The following is a 14,251-nucleotide window of genomic DNA, read 5'->3' on the forward strand; positions in this document are numbered from 1 at the left end:
AAAAAAATGATTTTATTTATTTATTTGAGTCCGAGAGAGAAGGAGCACAAGCAGAGGGGAGGAGCAGAGGGAGAGGGAGAAGCAGGCTCCCCAGAGCAGGGAGCCCGCCACGGGCTCGATCCCAGGACTGACTGAGCCACCCAGGCACCCCACCTCCATTTCTTTTTTTAAAGCTTTATGTATTTAAGTAATCTCTACACCCAACATGGGGCTTGAACTCACGACCCTGAGATCTGAGATCCAGCATCTCCTGCTCCACTGCCTGAGCCAGCCAGTCTCCCCACCCTTCCTTTTTTTTTTTTTTTTTAAATATTTTATTTATTTGTCAGAAAGAGAGAGAGAGGGCAAGCACAAGCAGGTGGAGCGGCAGGCAGAGCAGGGAGAGGGAGAAGCAGGCTCTCTGCCAAGCAAGGATCCCAGGACCCTGGGATCATGACCTGAGCTGAAGGCAGTGGCTTAACAGACGGAGCCACCCAGGCGCCCCTCCCCGTCCTGCTTAATGCCTCTCACTGCCCCTCCTTTTCTGGACCCATGCCACTGGAGTCATCAGTGACTTCCTGTTTCCTGTGGATAAACGGATCCCCTTGACATGGCACTGTGTCAGCTCCCCTCTGTCGGGTGGGGCTCCTTACAGTCTTTGAACCCTCTGCGCCTTTTTGAGCACCGAGCCTTTGCTGGGTGGGCCTCTCTGCCTACACCCACTTCCCCCCATCTCTGCCCAGAGAACCCCCATCTAGTGCTCACGGTGCAGCAGGGGATCTGTCCGTCCCACCCAGCTCCCGGGCTTGGCTCTGTGTCCCTCCCACGTGTCTCATCGTCCTGTGCTTCCCCAGGAGAGCCTTCATCTCTCCTGAAGCAGGGGCCGGGGCCCCAGGTGGCCTCTGATGGGGGAGGCCAGCAGGTTACCAGGACAGGTGCCTGGTGACCTTCTCCGAAAAGCAGAGTGAGCGAAGGAAGGTTTTCCTCTTATATCTCCCTTCGTCACCATCAACCCGCAGTTGTCGGAAGCCTGTTGTGAAGCAGGTTGGGGGGCCCTGGGTGTCCTTGCCTTCCTCGTGCAAGCAGCTGAGCTCATTTCTCAGTGCCCTTGCCTGACATCCTGACAGAGCCCCAGCCACAACCATGGGGGTAGAAGCCATGGGTGCTGCCAGGGCCCCCAGGACACACACAGTCCTTCCTGCCAACTGCATGCGTGTGATAAGGCACGAGGGGTGCTGACGCCCCAAGATGGAGGGGCCTGTGTCCTTCAATGCCACGTGGAGGAGAGCCACTTCTCTGCACCTGACAGAAGAAGAGAGGCATGTTGTTGGGGCTGAGAGGGCAGATCGGGGGCAGGGGAAGGAGGGCCCCCGAGGCTGAGTCACCCATGCTCTGGGGGGAGCTAGTAGCAGACATGTTTTCTGTAGCCAAGGACACTGCGGAGGGGCTGGGCCCAGGGCAATGGCAGGTGTCCCGTCTTGGACATGCTGAGGTGGAGATGCTTGGTGACATTTCAGGAGGGATGTGCAAGGGGTAGTTATCCTCTAGGGGTTAGAGTTCAGGAAACCAGTCTGTCCTGAGGGCAGTGGGCATGCCAGTTGGGGGGGAAGGTGGGGGGAGGAAGCCCAGGTGTTAATAAATGAGTGAATGGGGGCCATTCTTGCAGAACCAGAAACTGAGGTTCCAGAAGAGAGCGCCAACCCATAAAAAAAAAGATCCTCCTGGGCTGGTCTGTTGTGAGACTTCTGAGCTGCAGCAGTGCCCTTCCCAGCTTCGTCCGCTGCCCCCCCAACCTGTCTGCAGTGGTGGGTCCTCGATCCGTCCCTGTTCCAATGCCTGATGCCTGCAATGCTTTGTGATTGTGAGAAGATGGGTCTAGTCTTGGGGGTGGGCTGGGGACCGAGACTCTGGTTTCCGAGCTTTTCAGGGGATGAGGACGTGAAGGCAGGTGGGGCGTTCCCTATAGGCAGCCCCAGGGAGCTCCTGAGGACACTGGGAGGGTCAGGTCTGTTCATGAGCCACGTGTTCTTCTGAGGCCTGATTCCAGAAGGGTGGCCCAGACATTTCTCATTGGCCTCTGGTGGGCCCCAGGCGGCTGTTGTAAGAACGTGTCTGTGAGGAGCAGGGTGCTGCCTGCTGGCGGAGATCCCCCAGATCTTCCAGGTCCGTTCAGAGGATTTGCCTTGAGAGAGTTGTAGGGGAACTCAGCAGGGGCAGGAGTCTTCCCCTTGGTCTGTTGCTATTGTTGGTAGTAATCTGAGCTGCTCTCCTTTCTTTTTCTCTTTCTTTCTTTCTTAAAGGTTTTATTTATTTATTTGACAGAGAGCAAGCACAAGTAGGGGGAGCAGGAGGCAGAAGGAGAGGGAGAAGTAGGTTCCCCCCGCGGGACTCGATCCCAGGACCCCAGGATCACGACCCAAGCCAAAGGCAGATGCCAAACAACTGAGCCACCCAGGTGTCCCCTGCTCTCATCTCCACCCACTGCCTGCCAGGCTCTTTGCTAGACCCTTGGCAGATCTTTCCACCAATCGCTGTAGGGGTGCGGCAGGCAGGTATTGCCATCCCTGTTTAAAGATGAAGAAGCCTGGGCTTCATGGAGTCCTCATTAGGGACTGAAATATCAGATGTTTTCACAGTTGATGAACATGGTAATTTTAGGGGGCCCAGCAGCAAGATATTGGGAGCTGGCGGGGGCTGAGGTCAGCCGGATGGCACCTGCTAGGGGGCAGTAAGTCTCTGTTCCTGCTTCTCCTGGCCCAGTGTGACTTCATCTGTTTTCCAGAAAAAAATGGAAACGTGACATGGTGTCGAAATGTCATACTTTGTCCATGTTGGCAAATAATTTTGTAAGATGTTCAAAGCAAGCAAGCAAGCAAGCCGGCATGTGTGAGAGTCTGATTCGGCCAGCAAAGAGCCAGTTTACAATCCCAGCTTAGGAGCCTGTCTATTCAGGGTGCCTGGGTGGCTCAGTGGGTTAAGTGTCTGCCTTTGCTCAGGCCATGCTCTTCGGGTCCTCGGATCAATTCCCATGTCTGGCTCCCTGCTTAGCAACAAGTCTGCTTCTCCCCCTCCCTCTGTGCCTCCTCCCTCTGATGCTTGTGCGCACTCTCTCTGTCAAGTAAATAAATAAAATCTTTTAAAAAAAACAACAAAAAAGAGAATTTGTTGCTGAAGCCGCCCAGCCAGGGCTGACTTAGACACCTGGTTTGTAGACCCATCCCTCCAACTTGGCCCTGGCATCATGGTGTTTTCCTTCTGTCTCTCTGTCTCTGTGTGTCTTCTTTTCTCCCACCCCACTCTGCCAGGGAGGCTGGCGAGCAGCGTGGACTTCTGTGAGCCCCCCACCCCCACTCCGCCCTGCTCTCTCTTCCTCTCGCCTGAATTTGGGGTTAGAACTTCATCCTCAATGTGCTGGGAAGCCCAGCCAGGGTTTCCGTGAGGACTGAAGATGCAACTTGCATTTTAGGAAAGTTTCCCCCAGCTGGAGCCAGACGCAGTCCTGCCGTGGGGGGCAGGAGCCCCAGGGAGCTGAGGAGTGTGGCCTGGCCATGACAGTCACAAAGCACTGGCAGATAGCTCCTGCGACTTCCAGCTTGCAGGCTCAGCCGAGAAAAACAAACAAGACACAAAAAGGAGAACGCGATTCATGTACAGCTCACTCTTGAACAAAATGGGTTTGAACTGTGCGGGTCCACTTACACACAGATTTTTTTTTAAATTTTATTTATTTTTCTGAGAGGGAGACAGACCAAGAAAGCACAAGCAGGGGGAGAGGCAGAGGGATAGGGAGAGGCAGACTCCCTGCTGAGGACCCCTGAGACCACAACCTGAGCTGAAGTCAGATGCTCAACTTGACTGAGCCTCCCGGGTGCCCCTTTTATAGATTTTTTTGATAAATATACTATGTACTGTGGGTGTATTCTCATTATGACTTCCGTAATAATTATTGTCTTTTCAGTAGCTCACTTTATTGTGGGAATGTGGTATATGATACATAGACAAAACACTTGTTAATTGACTACATTATTGGTAATGCTTCTGGTTAACAGTAGGCTATGAGTAGTTAAGTTTTGGGGGCAGTCAAAAGTTATATGCAGATTTTTGACTGTGTAAGGGGTCAGTACCCCTTACTCCTGCATCATTCAAGGGTCAACTGCAATTTAAGACTTTCAAAATGGATTTTGTAAAAACAAAAAACAAAAAACAAAATGGATTTTGTGTCTGTTCTCTTTCTTCTAGGTTGGTTATTTTTTTTTTAAACATTTTAAAATACCAGCAGAGGGCAGGACAGAGGGAGAAGCGCACTCCCCACTGAGTAGGGAGCCTGGCTCGGGCTCAGTCCCAGGACCCTGAGATCATGACCCAGTGGAAGTCAGACACCTAATTGACTGAACCACCGAGGTGCCCTTAGGTTAATGGATGTACTTTTTTTTTTTTAAGATTTTATTTATTTATCGACAGAGAGAGATCACAAGAAGGCAGAGAGGCAGGCAGAGAGAGAGATGGGGAAGCAGACTCCCTGCTGAGCAGAGAGCCCAATGTGGGGCTTTATTGCTTGATCCCAGGACCCTGGGATCACGACCCAAGCGGAAGGCAGAGACTTAACCCACTGAGCCACCCAGGTGCTCCTAATGGATGTACTCTTACACATAAGTCACCTGACAGCCTGAATCCCCAAAGCCAGGAAACTATACTGCATTGGCCCCTTAAGGCCATTGCAGGGGATAACTGGGCTCCTTGCTGATTTGAGAACCTCACTGTCATAAAAGATGTCCTCTCTTCAGGGTCTGTAATTGGGACCCAATAACTAGAGAGCGAGCCTTGTATCATAGGGACTTCTTGCTGCTTCCATGGAGCCCAGTGCCTTGTCCATGTCAGAGACACTGTTGGAGATGACATAAAAGCATTCTGTGCTGAGACTGAGCCCCTCTTGTCTGCAGTTCTTTAGGGTTCATAAATTTTTTTTTAAGATTTCTTTTGGGGTGCCTGGGCAGCTTACTTGGTTAAGTGTCATCCTTTTGTTCAGGCCATGACCTTTGGGTCCTGGGATCGAGTGGGGCTCCCTGCTTAGTGGGGAGTTTGCTTCTCCCTCTTCCTCTGCCACAGCTCATGCTCTCTCTCTCATTCTCTCTCAAATAAATAGACAAAATCTTAAAAAAAAGATGTATTTTTTGAGAGGAGGGGGAAGGTCAGAGGGAGAGGAAGAGAGAATCTCAAGCAGACTCCATGCTGAGCTTGGAGCTGGACCTGGGGCTCAATCTTAACACCTTGAGATCACAACCTGAGCTGAAACTGAGTTAGACTCTGAACTGACTGTGCCGCCCTGGTGCCCCATAAATTACTTTCTAAGCTATTGCTTCATTTGAGCCTCAGAATAATTTATTCTGATAAGACAATTTAGACCAAGGAACTCAGGAAATCAGAGACCCCTCGTCCTACACTAGCCAGAAGCCCTGGAAACAATGTAGAGTTGCGGGTGCTGGCTTGGTGTCTACAATTTCAGATGTGATTTCAGCGTTTTCATGTATAAAGTATGGATACCCTCACACAAAAATTATTTTGAGGCTCCAATGAAGCAATGCTGAGGAAAGGGTTTTGCAGACTAATGCACTGTCCAAATGTCGTTCTCCTGAGACTGGACATGTCATGGAAGGTGTTTCACAAGTTGTGTGAAAGGCATCCATGTGAAAAAGAGCAGGAGCTTGAGTGAACGTACGTTCTCATCAGTAGTTACGTCCTGTGGGTGCATCTAGACTATTTGACTTTGAGCTTAATTGCCTGTATTAACCTTCACTGCTGGGCCACCTGTGTCCATCATCCCGAGTGGGGCATCCCTCCCTGGCCCTTATTTCTGTGGGTGGGCACGGGCTGGTGTGGAGAGTGTGTGAAGGACTTTCTGCAGGCAGGCATCAGATTTCAACAGTGACATGACCCCAGTTTTATGGAGATACTGAGTTTCACTTGTGGAATCTGGCCTGAAAGGGACACAGTCAGGTGGGCCTTGGGGTAAACTGGAGGGTATTTGCGCCCCCCCTGGAGGGGCGGGTGCCCCTCCTCTGGCCGATGGAGACCTTGGGGGAAGGCAGCACTGTGTGGCCAAATGTTCCCGTTTTCTGTAGTCAGTTGTTTTTTCCAAATGTGAAACAGTCAGTTTTCATCCCTCTGCAACTTCACTGGCTGGCGGGATTCGGGAGTGAGCCTTGGGCCAGCGCTCTGGGCTTCAGTTTTCTCATTTATAAATTTGTGATGGTATCGCCTTTCATTGGGTTGTTAGGAGACCAGATGAGGAAATAGAACCCCCAGACCCCCACACCGGGCCTGGCTGCAGGAATTTGGCGGGAAACGTCAGCCACTTGTGTGCTCTTGCTATCTGGTAATCCCCAGGCTTCAGAGGTTGTAATCCTGGTCCATTTGGGGCCTGTCACCCCTACGATTATAAAGGAATCATGCGATTACGCCGGCCTTTCAAGCTTGATCAAGATCAAACAGAGTGGGCTTGTGTATTAGAAAACGAGAACATCCCTCCCCGCCTCCAATTTAATGATTTGAGGGACGCGGTTTATTTTCCTTAAAAAGAAATTTCAGGAGGAATACAGGAACTAACTCAAACGAAAAACGTCAACCCAAAGTGTGACAACGAGGCTGATCGTCTAGGTGGTGCCGGACGACCTGGATCGGGGAACACCGCGGTGCCACCGTTTCTCCCGCCACATCCTGCCGGAGCACCACTGGCACCAGACGCCCGGCAGGCTCCACCCCCTCTCCGCTGCTAGCCGCTGGGGGAGGTGGCAGAAAGGGCGGGAGCGCGGGGCCGTGAGGGCACCAAGGTCAAGGGGGAGGGCCGCGTCCCGGCCCCTTCGAGCGGTGCCGCGGGCCTCGGCGGAACCCTGCGCGCCCGATCTCGGCCGCCGAGTTCTCCCACTTCCAGCCGGGCGACCTTGGTTTGCGAGACTTCCTAGAGCCCAGTTTCCTCTTTTGGGAGAACGGAGTGCGCGAAGCTACCGATGCTGGGATGGGGCGCTCCGGCACGAGAGACTTCGGCCTCACGGGGCAGCGAGGAGAGGTCTTCGGCCCCCCGCGGGATTCCGGCTGCCGGCTGCCGGCGCCGCTCTCCCGCCCGGCCCGGGAGCCGTCCGCAGGGCCCTGGCTCGCGCGGATTCTAAAATGAGGACAAAGCCCGCCCGGATTTAGCGTGCGCGCGCCGCTGCGGCCAATGGGACGCCGGCGCGGGGTTGAGTGACGGGCAGGCGCAGCCAATGATCACGCGCCTTGTTGCGAGGTGCGCCCGGCCCCGGCATTATAAAGAGCGCCACGAGTCGGCATTGTCAGGCGGCGGCACCGCGCGGGCGCCAGTGAGCCTGTCGGTCGGTGGGCTCCGTGCGGCGCGGCGGCGAAGGAGGGCGCGAGGTCGCGGCGGCTCCGTCGGCGGACGGAGGCGAGGCCCGGCAGCGCGGGCGTGAGCGCGGCCGAGCCTGCGGCGCCTTTCCGGCGGGTGGGGACGAGCGGGCCCCGCGGCGTCATCGGCGGCGAGGTGAGCGGCCGGGCCCGCGGGCGGCGGGCGGGGGGAAGCCTGGGCGGGAGCCGCGCGGGCCTGACGCGCTGGGGCCACTCGTTGCAGGAGCCGCCGCGCCCCGGCCTAGCATGTCGGAAGCGGGTGAGGAGCAGCCCATGGAGACCACGGGCGCCACCGAGAACGGACACGAGGCCGCCCCCGAAGGCGAGTCGCCCGCGGGGGCCGGCACCGGGGCCGCGGCGAGCGCCGGAGGCGGGAGCTCGGCGCCCCCGGCCAGCAACCAGAACGGTGCCGAGGGTGACCAGATCAACGCCAGCAAGAACGAGGAGGACGCGGGGTAGGTGCGGTCGCGGGCCGATCGGGGCGCCGCCTTTGTTCCGGGGCCGCCTTTTGTTGGCGCCACGCGGCGGGGGGAGGGGCGGGCGGGCGGCCGGGGCCTGCTCGAGGCCCGTCGCCCTGCCCCTCCGCGCCTGACGCCCGCCGCGCCGCCGCTCGCGCCGGAGTTTGCAGGAGTTTTGTTGGGTCGACTTTGGCGCCGCCCCGGGGCTGCTCGCGCGGGGCCGGGGGGCGGGCGGCCCGGAAGGGGGAGTGCGCTCGGACCCGGGGCCGAGCCGGCCTTGGGCTCCGCGGGGCTGCGTGGGCGGAGTTGGCGCGCGCCCCGGCCGTGGCCTTCCTCTCTCCCCCCCACCCCGCGGAGGGCGGAGTCACGGTCTGAACGCGGTCTCCGGCCCCCGGAAGCCTGAGTTCCTGGAGAGCGAGCTCTCGGGGGCGGTGAGGACCGTCCGGGCCGGCGGCTTTCTGTCTTAACTTGCTTGTTAGGCGGATGACTTCGAGTTGTGAAGGTTCGGGGCTTCTGCCCCAGGCCGCAGTGCCCTCCCTTCCGCTGCCCCGTCGCGGACTGCACCGCCTAGAGCTTCTCGCGGCTCACGGGGGCTCTCGGGGCAGACCCGCATTCCGGATGGCGGCTTTGCTTACCCGCTAGCACTGAAGGTGGTGGTGTCAGGGCCGGCCCCAACATCACAGCGCTGTTGTAAGGCTCGTTGGCACGTGTGTCTTTACCATTTCAGAAAAATGTTCGTTGGTGGCCTGAGCTGGGATACCAGCAAAAAAGATCTAAAGGATTACTTTACCAAATTTGGAGAGGTCGTTGATTGTACAATAAAGATGGATCCCAACACTGGCCGGTCAAGAGGGTTTGGGTTTATCCTCTTTAAAGATGCAGCCAGTGTGGAAAAGGTAAGCTGGGCGCTTGATGTCAGCGGCATGAAGTTTGTTCTAGGATAGGGTTCTGAGAGCACGATGAGTTTGTGTGTTCTGTAGGTGCTTGAGGGCTTTGGGAAAAGCAGATGTGAGGAACTCTGTTCTGTTTTTGAGGGGATTACAGATACAGATTAAATGGGCCCAGGAAGATTATACTTGGTGTTTATTGGGTTTTTTTGGTGTCACTTCTGGGCAAATCCTTTATCCTGAGGACTAGAATAGAGTCCAAGGTTGCTGTGAATGAAATAGGTATTATTTTAGGTCCATTTTACAGTAAACAAAACAAAGGCCCAGAAGTGTAAGTTAGAAAGAGGTCACAGCCAGAAAGGGCTGGATTCCAACCGTAGCAGCCCACCTCCAGCCTGCCTCACTACTGCTTAACTTGCGAAAGAGAGGCTTTGAACTGAGCCAGTGCTCTCTGGGAAAGCGGTGGGGGGAGTTGGGGGAGGTCTCTAGGGGCTCAGATAAACTAGCTGTACTTGGAAATTTGGAGATGAAGTTGTGTTGCTAAGTCATGTAGGAGTGGAGTATGAAGGGGGTCAAACACTTTTGTGTACCAGTGTTGGGGTCTTCATGGCTCAAAGAGAAGGGGCTTGTTGAGGATGGTGCTGTTGAGTTCGAAGCTCATTTTCTTATGTTGGGACAGGTCCTAGACCAGAAGGAACACAGGCTGGATGGCCGTGTTATTGACCCCAAAAAGGCCATGGCCATGAAGAAGGACCCGGTAAAGAAAATTTTTGTGGGGGGTCTGAACCCTGAAGCCACTGAGGAGAAGATCAGGGAGTACTTTCGAGAGTTCGGGGAGGTGAGTGTGGGACCCTGGTTGGTGGCCTGCTGATTGCCCTGAGGTTGCTCTCCCTGGTCCTAGGCAGCCTTGGCTGGTTATAGCTCTCTGAGGCTTTTTCATTCTGGCCTTTTCGGGTCTTTTCTCCTCAGAGTTCCCTGTAGGCCCTGGGGGGTGGGAAGAGGCATTGGTTCTGAGCTTTGCCTACGTTTACAGATTGAGGCCATTGAGCTTCCAATGGATCCAAAGTTGAACAAAAGACGAGGTTTTGTTTTCATCACTTTTAAAGAAGAGGAACCTGTGAAGAAAGTTCTGGAGAAAAAGTTCCATACCATCAGTGGCAGTAAGGTAAGGTGTCTGTCTCCAGCTCTGTGTCTGGCCTTCTGTTGGTGGAGAGCTGGCGCTTAACAGGTGTGCCTCAGGAGTTGGGCTACCTCTCTGGGGCAGTCTGACCCTGCTGGGTTCTGCCAGTGCCTGCTATCCTGATTGGGGCAGATGATCCCATCCTTCAGGGAGTTCTGGGCTGGTAGATTTGGTAGAAACCCAGGATGTGTGGGAGGCAGGAGAAAGGGTCTTTTCTCTGGGCTAGAATATGTTCAGTAGCCCCTTTGATTCCTGATTGAAAGCTAGAGGTTGTGGTGTTCTCCATCTGGTGTCCAAGGTGAATATGGCCTGTACTAAGTCTCAGAAGATTCTAGAACTTCTGTTATTAATGGGTTCGTTTCCTTTGGGTAAAGTTGTTTCTCTTGTGGAGCTTTTTTCTCTCTCCTGTCACAACCAGATCTTTTGTTTGCTTCCACCTGCTCTGGCTCTGGATGTTGGTTTAGTCGGTTTCCACCTCAGATGAGGGTTCTTCCCAAAGCTCCCAGGGTTTTAGTCCACGTGTGTCTGTGGTCAGTTTTGCCTAAGTGAGCGGTGCCTCACGGTGAGAAGTGCCAGCCCTTCCCTCTGAACTCTGGCCAGTAGTGGGGTGGGGGGTGTCGGGGGTGTCTTTCGGTTCAGGTGTTCTCCAGGTGGCAGAGGAGGCAGTTGAGGGTGTGGCTGGCTGGCTGGGTGTGGCAGGTCTGAGCCCAGCAGCAGCCAGATAAGGTGGGACAGGTAGGGGGTGGGGCTTCTAGAAGTCTTAATCCTAGCTGGGATGCAGAATTGGGCCCTTAAATTTTACATCAAATGAGTTGAAGTCTAGGTGCAGCAGCTGGGTGAAGGCTGTTCCCCTAGACATTGACACCCCTCACCCCCCCGCTGAATGTGAAATGGCAGGAAGTACCTGTAAGGTAGTCAGTTGCTACTGGTGGTGGGTTTTGAAATAAATGTATTCAGCATTTTTAATTAAACAGAAGACACCAGATGGAATCACTTGGGGAAGATTTCTTGGTTTAGGGTATGCTTGGATGGTGACACATTGTAGAAAATGGTATCTTATAGGTCGTATTTAGGAGAGTGTATGTGTGAGGGTATTTCCTCTAAAAAGTAAACTTCTGATTGACTTGAGCAGGAACACTGGGTGGGAGGTCCTGAACCTGATCCCATCCGCAGTGGGCAGATTTTGAGCAAAAAGGAAACTGACTCTTTGGCTCCTCAGAGGACACAGACATCTGGCCCTTCCCACCAACAGGCCAGTGGTTGGGAGAAGGGGAGGGGAGAGCAGCGAGGCCCAGGGAGGCCCCGCCCTGAGCCTCAGTGGCTTCCTTCCTCAAAGCCAGAGGTCAGAGGCGCAGCCTCAGCCTGTTGGAGTGGGATGCTTCATTTCTTCTGTAAAGGAAAGGAAAAAAAAATAAGTTTCCCCCCACTTCTTTTCTAAGGCCCCTGATCTGAGAAGTCAGCTCTGAGGCCTCTTTCCCAGGAGGACGGGGCTGGCCTCAGAGCTGCCCACCTGGTGTGGAATCGGGCTATGCTGGGTTGGCCTCGGCCTCAGGCTCACTGTGCCTTCTCCCAGTTGTTCGATCTGGGCTGCCATCAGCAGGCCTCAAATTACAGCTGTCACCCCAGTAAGTTCTCTGGGGAAAGGTTTTGGCCCAAAGGCCCTAGTGAGTCCTGATCCAGAGATTTTAGTTGTGGTCCCGAGGGTTTCTAGCCCAAATGTGGCTTCCACTTAAGCATGTTTCTTTTGAACTTTTTTAAAAGATTGATTTTAGAGACTGAGTGCACACGCGTGTTGGAGAAACTTTAGCAGGTTCCACTCCGCGTGTAGCCCCATGCAGGACTCAATCTCCTGACTCTGAGATCATAACCTGAGCCAAAAGCAAGAGTTGGGATGCTTCACCTGTGTCCCCCAGGTGCCCCAGGCAGATTTTGTATTGAGCATTTAGTCCCCATGGGCCATCTGAGTCTCCATCAACAAAGGTCTTTGTCCATGGCCCTGTCCCAAGCTTGTCGCAGTGGTCTGACCCATTGTCCTCTTTTCTTGCAGTGTGAGATCAAGGTGGCCCAGCCCAAAGAAGTCTATCAGCAGCAGCAGTACGGCTCTGGGGGCCGTGGGAACCGCAACCGAGGGAACCGAGGCAGCGGCGGTGGCGGTGGAAGCGGAGGTGAGTGGAACCTGGCTGAGCAAAGATGGGGCCCTGCCTGCATGGAGCCCCCGTGCCTGTCTTGGGTGGGGGGGTTCTCGCTGGCCTCTGGCGTTTGGTGCACCAGGCCCGGCGGGTCATGCTGTGGCTGCTGCTTGGTGTGGAAGAGCCTGGCTCTTGCGGCCTGGGGCCCCAGGGCAGAAGGGCCTTTGCATTGCAGTCAGGGTGCGGGGGTGGCGGGCCTGAGGGGCACGCTGGGCTGGGTGGCGGGCCTGAGTCTCGGTACACCCGTGGGCGGGTGGGCAGAAGGTAGGGCAGGGCTGTGCCGGGCACTTTACCTCCTTCTGTCCAGGCCCCTCGGACTCCAAAGCCTAAATGTCCTCCTTTTTAGGGCCGAGCTGCCAGGGAGTGTGGGGGTGAGGAGAGGGAGATGTGAGAGAGTGAGCTCCTGCAAATAGCCCCAAGTGCAGTTAGCCGGCAGGGCCCTCCTGGCCCTCAGAGCCCCGGCTTGGGCCTCAGATGCAGGGCGGGGCCCAGAGCCCCTGACGCCAGACAGCAACCCCCTGGTTTCTACCTGAGTTGCCATAGTGAGCCCGCCACCCGAAGGGCAGGATTTCCTCCATCCTCGCTCCTGCGTGTGCTAAATGGTCCCTGGGCCCCTGGGCCCTGCTCCCCCCCACAGGTCAGAGTCAGAGTTGGAATCAGGGCTACGGCAGCTACTGGAACCAGGGCTACGGCTACCAGCAGGGCTACGGGCCCGGCTATGGCGGCTACGACTACTCGCCCTATGGCTATTACGGCTACGGCCCCGGCTACGACTACAGTAAGTAGGAGAGAGGGAGGCCCTGGCCGCTCACCCCCAACCCCGGGAGGCAGGACAGACAGTGCAGGGGCCACTGGCAGCAGGGGCTTTGGAGTCGGACAGGCTGGGCTTGGGGGCCCGGCGCGGCCACCACAGGAGGAGGCACTTGAGCCTCTGGGCCTCAGGAAGGCAGGGCGTGGCCCCTTCCGTGCTGGCCTGGGGTGCGGGCTCTGATGTGGCGGTACAGCAGGCGCCAGGCTCGGGGAGGGCTCGGGCAGATGGCACCGCGACCCATGCATGGCCTTCTTGTCCCCAGGTCAGGGTGGCACGAACTACGGGAAGAGCCAGCGCCGCGGTGGCCACCAGAACAACTACAAGCCGTACTGAGGCCGTGGCCGGACGCCCGCCCGCACACGCTCTGTCCGGATCTTGAGAGAACACAATTATGTACCAAATTTAACCTGGCGTACTTTCTATGGCCTGTCCCATGTGCATCTTATTTAAAATTTCCCCCTTGGAAATCACTCTCCTGTTGACTATTTCCAGAGCTCTAGTTGTCGTAGGCAGCGTGTGGGGGTCTCTGAGGCCAGAGCGGCGTTGGGAGGGCTAGTTTTAGGCCCGGGTCCCCCAGGGCCGGCTGGGAGGGTCCGCTGCCCGCCACCGCCCGCAGCCTGGACCTGTGGACCCTGGTTGTAAAGAGTAAACTGTATCTTAGGAAACCAGTGTCACCTTTTTTTCACCTTTTAATTTTATATTATTTGTGTCATACATTTCCTGTTAATGGAAGTGTTAATTTTACTGTACTTTTTGGTACCTTTTGGGAATCTAATGTATTGTAAGGTATTTTACACGTGTCCTGATTTTGCCACGACCTGGATATTGAAGCTATCCAAGCTTTTGAAATAAAAATTTAAAAACCCCCAAAGCCTGGGTGAGTGTGGGGCATGCTGTGAAGAGCGGGGAAGGGCCAGGCGCTCCTGAGCCTTCGAAGCTCTAGTTGCCTCTATGACCAGACAGCAGTCCTGGCAAGCGGAGCCTGGACGTTGGGCACTGCTGGGGCACTGCTTGTAAGGATGGGGCCTGCCTAGGACTTTGAGCCCTTTTAGAGGAAGTTTTAAAGGACTTCTGACTGGAGGCAGCTTCAAGGGGGTGAAGGAAGTACTGTGAGGGGTGCTGCTCCCAGAGCAGTGGGGGCTGCGGCAGCTGTAGCTGTCTCTCCTGGGCACCTGGAAGTGGGATTCTGGTCTCCTAGCTGAGGACAGTGGGAATGTGCCCAGGAAGGCAGTATCCTAGGGGCCAGCTGGACTGAACACAAAGTCCCCCCTCCTGGGTGGCCCAGAACAGTTTTGCCCCCTGTGGCAGAGTTGAGCTGCTGGCTGGACTGGGGCACCCCAGGGCTATTTTCC

General features: G+C 55.5%; 1 protein-coding gene across 2 annotated transcripts; it reads left to right on the plus strand.

The window, feature by feature from the left end:
- Window positions 1–7,283: 7,283 nt before the first annotated feature.
- Window positions 7,284–13,770, plus strand: HNRNPAB (heterogeneous nuclear ribonucleoprotein A/B). Of its 2 annotated transcripts, XM_059416133.1 has the most exons (8): window positions 7,287–7,510; window positions 7,598–7,829; window positions 8,560–8,728; window positions 9,399–9,557; window positions 9,753–9,884; window positions 11,947–12,064; window positions 12,726–12,866; window positions 13,162–13,770. In XM_059416133.1, exons 2-8 carry the CDS (start codon window positions 7,621–7,623, stop codon window positions 13,230–13,232), a joined length of 999 nt encoding a protein of 332 aa, XP_059272116.1. In that variant the 5' UTR covers window positions 7,287–7,510; window positions 7,598–7,620; the 3' UTR covers window positions 13,233–13,770. The 2 variants fall into 2 exon arrangements, with proteins under 2 accessions (XP_059272117.1, XP_059272116.1); XM_059416134.1 differs by lacking the exon at window positions 12,726–12,866 and having other exon boundaries at window positions 7,284–7,510.
- Window positions 13,771–14,251: the final 481 nt, after the last annotated feature.

The sequence above is a fragment of the Mustela nigripes genome, chromosome 12 (genome assembly GCF_022355385.1).
Source record: "Mustela nigripes isolate SB6536 chromosome 12, MUSNIG.SB6536, whole genome shotgun sequence".
Lineage (NCBI taxonomy): Eukaryota > Metazoa > Chordata > Mammalia > Carnivora > Mustelidae > Mustela > Mustela nigripes.